A 7,175-nucleotide genomic window follows, 5' to 3' on the forward strand; every position below is an offset into this window, starting at 1 on the left:
GCATAGTGCCTAAGGCACTTGACTGCTAACTGGAAGGCTGGCAGTTCAAACCCACCAGCCACTCCTCGGAAGGAAGGTTGGGCAATCTACTTCCATAGTGATACTGCCTCGGAAACCCAAGGAGGGATTGCTGAGTCAAAATGACTCGACAGCAGTGAGTTTGGTTTTGGTTTTGGTACCTACATTTCTAAATTTTCCAACACTTTTATTTGGTTTTTATTTTTTTAATTTTTTATCGTGATTTGAGTGAAAGGTTACAGAGCAAATAGGTTTCCATTCAACTGTTCAGACACGTTTTGTTTCATGACGCTGAATGCGATCCCCACAATGGAACAGCGCTCTTCCCGCCTCCTCCCTGTGTTGGCCATTCCCATTGTCCTTTCCTATCCTTTCCTGCTATCTGAGCTTTATCCCTGGAAAATTTGAAATACTTTAAAAGCCAGCTGCTATGAAGCTGATCCCGACTCGCGGTGACCCTGCGCGTGTCACAGGAGAACCGTGCTCCGCAGGGTTTTCTGTGGCTGAATTTTCAGAAGTAGGTCACCAGGGTTTTTTTTCCAGGTTGCTTCTGGGTAGACTCGAACCTCCAACCTTTTGTTTAGCAGCTGAGCCCTTAACCATCTGTGCTACCGAGGGACTTCTCTATGTATTACCTTACCTAATCCCTACAACTGTCTGAGGTGGACATAATTTTTACTTTTATAGGGCTGTTAAGGGCTCTTAAGAGCCCCAAAGCACACAGCAGAGCTTGAGGTTAATTGGCCTCTGACTCCAAGCTTTGGGTACTTTCTGTTTCATCCCCCAGGTTGGGGAAAGCCGGGTCTAAGAATCCAGTATGACAGGAATGATGGCAGTGCCTCCCTGTTCTCAGCAGGGACGATGAGCCTGGGCAGAGCTGGAGGACAGACAGCTACAGATGGCAGAGGGCTTCCTGAACCCCAACGGAGCCCCAGAGTGGGCGCAGCCTCACTGAGCAAGCTGTCTCCCGGAAAAGTGGGTGCTTTCCCTTCCCCATTCTCTGACTTCCTCCCCACTCAGATTGTTATCTGGCCAGGAGTCTGTCACCTGTTATGTCACACACTGTGAAAAAACCAGATGGAAGAGAATGTGACTCAGCCACCCTCAGGCTGAGCTCCTTGGCCTATTTCTGGCTTAACCACATGGTAGGCCTGCCTGCCTCCTCTGAGGAGAGGTGGGAGGGGAGCTAAAAAAGCCAAACAGAACTGAGAATCATTTGGGGGGAAAAAAAGGACCAGGTTTGCTGGTCTGATAGAGCCTGGTGGAACCACTGAGACTATGGCCCCAGCTGCCCTTCAAGTCTGGAAATGAACCCACACCTGTGGCTTCCAGCCAAACAAAACATAGGCATATGAGTTGAACATTTACCTGAGGTACATGTTCATACAATCCTTGGAGAGAACAATCCTTGGAGAAGGGCTGTTTATGCACAGGGAGACAGCTCAGGGGGCAGGAGTGCATGGAGGGATGGACACTGGGAAGAGGTAACTATGGGGAGGAAGTGGGAGGGGAGCTGTTGCATTGTGGTAAACTGTGGTCAATGACATGAGACAAAGTATATGTGAACTGCTGTATGAAAAGTGAATTTGCTCTGTAAACTTTCACCCAAATCACAATAAAAAAAAAGAAAAAGAACCTGCAGACTCAGCCTCTGGGCCATGCTCCCTGAGACATCAGAATCTGGCCCTTCCCCAGCTGGGGCCTTACTCCTAGCCAGCTTCTGACCCCACATCACCCCCATACACACACACACACACACACACACACACACACACTATTCAGGATCTCAGGACACGCACTACAGTAACTCTACACACAGTAACTCCTATCAGGAGGAAGTCAGTTACTGTTCTGCCCCCAGGAGGTTACACACACACTGTGGGCTCAGTAACCAACAGTAATGGATGCTTACAGGAATAGGAACTCTCAAGCTTCTGCACCAAACCATTTGTGTCAGGATATTTCTAGACCAACCATAGCTATTACATCAGTTTGGCTATCAGAACCTACATAGTTTCAGAAATCACTGATACCAAATTTATCCAAGCACAAAGTAAGATGATAAGTATTCATGTAAGTGATGAACAATAGCAAGCACACCAGACGCACCACAGAACTATAACATGCCCTTAATTCAGACACTATTTTTCAAAGCACTTACACATGCAGCATCTCACTCCTGTGAGGAAGGCGGTGGTTGTGTTGGGGGCTGTCGAGTCAATTCCAATTCACAGCAACCCCATGTGACAGAGCAAAAACTGCCCCATAGGCTTTTCATGCTGTAATCTCTATGGAAGCAGACTGCCAGGTCTTCCACTCAAGGAGTGACTGGATGGGTTTGAACCATCAACTTTGTGGTTAGCAGTTGAGTGCTTAACCGTTTGTACCATATTATTATCCTTTTCTTAAAGGTGAAGAAAAGGAGGCTTAAAGAGATGAAGACGCTTGCCAAGGTGGCACAGAGTAAGAAAACCAGGTCTGTCTCCTGGCCTGGTGCCATCCCTCATATAAAACAGCACCCTCATGAGAAGAGTGGAGGCATTTAAGGAGGTGACCTGGCACCCAGGCAGGGAAGGAGAGTAAGGAAAATGGCACTGGGCTGCACTGGGGATCTGAGCAGAGGTCCCACAGCCCCTATCCCCCAGCCGCCCCATACTCACCCCAGGAGCTTGCTGTGGTCCAGCTGGTGGCTAGGGGGCATTCGGCAGGCACTAAACACAATGATCTTCCGCCCGTACTTGTCATCGCCTAGGCACGGAGAAAGACGGAGCACAGCAGGTCAGAGGTGAACTGAGAGGAGTGGGCTGAGGAATGGGAAGGCACCAGGACTAGACATTAGGACCATTTAATCCAGGGGCAGAAGGTCCATGCAGACACACCTCTGGACAGCCTCCTCCATTCAAGGTGGTATCACTGAAGGAAGAAGGACATGTTGGGTTGCTCTCAGGGCATTGAGAGGGGGTACTAAAAACATAACCTGACTTTTTTAAAAAGGTACTCCCACCAAAGCAATTGAATCTTGCCAAATGGTTATCATAAAAGGCTACGGTTATTCCACAAATACCCTCCACTGAGCAGCATGTATTTATTTAGAACATCTCTGGAATTAGCTTCTCAGCAAGTCCGAGGCCACTGAGAAAATCAGTCCAATCACTTGCTAGTCTCTGTGTGTATGTGAAGTAAATACATATGTAGCTATTTCCATATTTCAAATTTGCCATTTCAGTAGTCTAACTAGTCATTTCTAACTACTGAAAATACTTTCTGATATTATTACTAGAATTATAGACCAGACTTGGCCCTGATTGACTTCTAAAACTCATAACCTTCCTCATTAAGGATATTCTTAAAAACTGGGAGTGTGAAGCAGTCTGTAATGTGGAAAAATGTTCATTTGGGTGGGATCACTCAGGATGTGTGTCAAAAATAGTTACAGTGTGATGGCTGGACCATCTGCTCTGTCATGGAGCAGGGAGCTCTGAGTTACATGCTGTGTCCTCAGTGAGATGCTCTCCCAGGGTCAGCATGGATCAGGGACTCCAAGCAGAGCTCAGTGGGGACAAGGCCTAATCCCCTCCCCCATGTCCCAGGAACCTGTCCTTCACCTCTGTCCTCAAACCTCTCCAGAGGCACCAGATGACATTTTTTAATCTCTACTGCTCCAGAGGCAAACACAAAAATCACTTACAAGATCCACAAAATGAGTGAGGGTCTGCCTTTCATCTGCCTCTGAGTTCCTCACTGAGTGTCCCTTCTGTTTCATAAGCTATGATCTTTGGTCTTGTGGGACAACCCAGTCAATTGGTATAATACAGGTCTTAAAGTTTATGTTCTACCTTCTAGTATGGTGAGTAGTGTCTGGGGTCCTAAGAGCTCATGAGCAGCCAGCGAAGACACAACTATTGGGCTCTAGTCATCTAGAACAAAAGAGAAAGAGGGAAACCCAAGAATCAGAGAAGGAAGTAGAATACAGACTGTCTCCATGAACTCCTGCCTCTTCCTTGGAAACCAGAAGAACTGGATGGTACCCAGCGCCCACTATCAGATGTTCTGATCAGGGACACAATAGATGGATCCTGATAGAAAGGGAGAAAAATGTGGAAAATAACTTTAAATTCTTAAAGAATTCAGACTTAGTGTTCCTACTGAGGCTGAAGAGTCTCCAAGACTATTGCCCTGAATTACTCTTCAAACCTTGAATCAAAACTATCTCCTGAAATTATCTTTAAGTAACAGTTTAGCTCAAATAGTAAAGATGGTCATCCTAGATAGAGTATTGCATTCTTTTTAAAAAGTTATCTGTATAAGACCAAATGGACAACTGCTGTTTTAAAGCATAGAGGGGGGCAGAGTGTTAAGTGAGACAATTGAACAGAAATGACAATGTTGACACACTGTGAAGAATGTAACCAAGTCACTGATTGTATCTGAAAATGTTGAATGGGAGTGGGTTTTGATTGTCACCAAAAATAAAATATTTAAGAAAAAACCTTTGATTCTGATGATCCTTCTTTCTTGCTAAGTGACTTAACCCATGAGTCAGTGCTTTTCCAAAGTGCTTGCCAAGACCCTGACCCTTTTCTCTAGGGCTGGGGCAAGGCTCAAAGGAGGAGCTGAAAGAGCCTTGGAATGTGGACACGGTGGCCAGTCCCTGCCGGCTGCATGACCTGGTGCTTTGCCCTGATCTAGTGGCTCCCTCCCAACAGTCTCACAACCACGTCCAGCCCCTCCAACCCTCCATCTCAAGCCCAAACATTGCCTGACATGTCCTGACCAGGGCCCCCCAAGTATTTCCTGGGTCAGGTCTGCAGCTCAGCCCACAAAGCCCAGTGCTCTGCCCTCCCCTCCTAAACTACCCTGACTCCTAGTCTTGGAGAATTATAAACCCTGGAGTCCCTGCATAGAGCAAAAGGTTAACACACTCGGCTGCTAATCCAAAGGCTGGAGGTTCAAGTCTACCCAGGGGCACCTCCGAAGAAAGGCCTGGTGATTGAGTTCTGAGGACTCAGCCACTGGCCACCCTGTGGAGCACAGGTCTGCTCTGGTGCACATGGGGTCACTGGGAGTCAGAGTCAACACCAGGGCAGCTGGGTTTTGTTTTAAAAAACCCCAACCCTACCACCTGAAATTTTTGCCCTAAACTCCACACCTAGATATACTCTTTTAGGCTCCCAGTGCAAAAAAAAAAAAAAAAAAGTTCCTTGGAATGGCTCCCAGGACTCTCTGGGCTTGGGCCCTGCCTCTTCCGAGGCTCACACCACGCACACCAACACAGAAGTGCTTCAAGCCCCTGCCCACATCAGCCGGGTTTTAGTCTCTGCCATTTCTCATACTAGACAGACCTTTTTTCTAGACGGTTCTCCTCAATGCTAGGCTAACTCCAGTGAGTGCTTAAGACTCAATCTGGACACAATCTCCTCCCAGAAGCCTGTGCCCTCTCCTCCTCTTAGGGCAGCTGTCCCTGCCCATGGCTCCCAGCATACACTGTTACCCATCACTGTCATGACACTCCAACCCTCCTGTATAACTATTTATGTGCCTGTCTCCTCTACCGGCTTGTGAGCTGCTCAAAGGCAGGGACTGTATCCCAGCCATCTGACTCCTGCCTGCTCCAGTGCCCAGCAGGTGACAGGGACTTGGTAAATGCTGGGAGCCAGCATGGATCCCAGCCAGCATTCCATGGTGTGCATGGTTCTGTTTCTGAGTTCATTCATGATGATGCTTAGGTTACCAGGTTAAACTGTCTTAGACAGTGAGTTTCTCAAAGCATGGGGCAGAATTTTTCCAGTCTTACAGGCAAAGGACCCTTTACGAGCCTGTCTGAGGTGAAGGTGCATCTCCATCCAGCAGCAGGTCTATTCTGGGGCACCCGGTGCCACCTGCTCTCTTTCATATCCAAGACTAGATCCTAACATGCTCAGGGAATGGGAGGTCTGGGGCCACGTGCCTGTTCTCCTTCTCTTTCCACTGACTCTCATGAGAAAGGAAGACCAGACCAGCAGAGGGCAGGACAAAGGTCAGATCAGCAAGCCCAGTTTCTTGTACAAACTGGAACCTCAGAAACCACTGGGCTTCCTGTCACAGAAGGACATGGTCTGAATCTAAGGAAATGCCCAGGAAGGAGGGAAAAATGCAGGGAGGGGCATAGGGACCTCTACAGGATTCTTTCCATCCCTGGCCCTCCAACAGCAAGGCTGCCATTTCAAAGGCTGTACTGATCAGCAGATTTGAGGGCTTACAGATAGATGGTAAAAAGTCTGTGTGCTCACACAGCCCTGGAATTTAAAGATCTAGTAACTGGTTCAGCAAGAAGTTGGCAGTGGCAGCAAGGGGTCAGGGGCCTGTGGTTCCATCTCTCAGCTGGCCTACAAAAAATCTGTTGCCGTCTTAGTTAACTCTGACTCACAGTGACCCTGCAAGACAGAGTAGAACTGCCCCATAGAGTTTACAGCAAATAAATCTGTCCTGGAAGAAGTGTAGCAGGACTGCTCCTTGTCAGGAAGAATGGCCAGACTTCATCTCACCAACTTTGGTCCTGTTGTCAGAAGGGACCATTCCCTGGAGAAGGATATCATGCTTGGTAAAGTGGAGGGTCAGTGAAAAAGGGGAAGACCCTAAACAAGATGAACTACAAAGTGGCTGCAACGATGGGCTCAGGTATAGCAAAGTTTGTGAGGATGGCACACAACTGGGCAGTATTTCATTCTGTTGGCCACAGGGCGTCTATGAGTCAGGGCCAACTCAACACCACCTAACAATAACAACAATCTTTACAAAAGCAGACTGCCAGTAGTTCCGGCAAGATGGTGGACTAGCCAGAAAGACTGCAAAGACCCTCTTTAACAAAGAAAAGAGAAACCAATTAACACAGACACAGAAGATAATCCTGGACCCCTTAGCCTTGAAGGGAAGGATACAGAAGTGGACTAAACCCCAACTAGCAGAAGAATTTGCGTGAAAATACCAAAAAAGGAGACAGAGCTGCAGTCTGGCAGCAATCCTGAGTGATCCTGATGGCACAGACAGCTTGGACCCAAGAATTAACCTAAAAATCACCCAGCTAGCCAGGGACTGCACGGAGGACTGTGCACGGTCGCTGGGGAACAAACAGAGAAGGTGAAGAGAAAGGTGGGCTGAGCTGTGGACTTTTGCCGGTC

At 47.8% G+C, this 7,175-nt stretch overlaps 1 protein-coding gene across 1 annotated transcript in view; it reads right to left on the reverse strand.

Moving 5' to 3' along the window:
- ARHGAP1 (Rho GTPase activating protein 1) overlaps nucleotides 1-7,175 on the reverse strand; it is a 22,261-nt gene that overhangs the window by 5,265 nt on the left and 9,821 nt on the right. Inside the window, exon 4 of the mRNA XM_007946551.1 lies at nucleotides 2,679-2,766. Coding sequence (XP_007944742.1) covers nucleotides 2,679-2,766 — 88 coding nt within the window. The remainder of the gene's footprint in view (nucleotides 1-2,678; nucleotides 2,767-7,175) is intronic.

The sequence above is a fragment of the Orycteropus afer genome, unplaced genomic scaffold (genome assembly GCF_000298275.1).
Source record: "Orycteropus afer afer isolate SDZICR_OR568_19922 unplaced genomic scaffold, OryAfe1.0 scaffold00165, whole genome shotgun sequence".
Lineage (NCBI taxonomy): Eukaryota > Metazoa > Chordata > Mammalia > Tubulidentata > Orycteropodidae > Orycteropus > Orycteropus afer.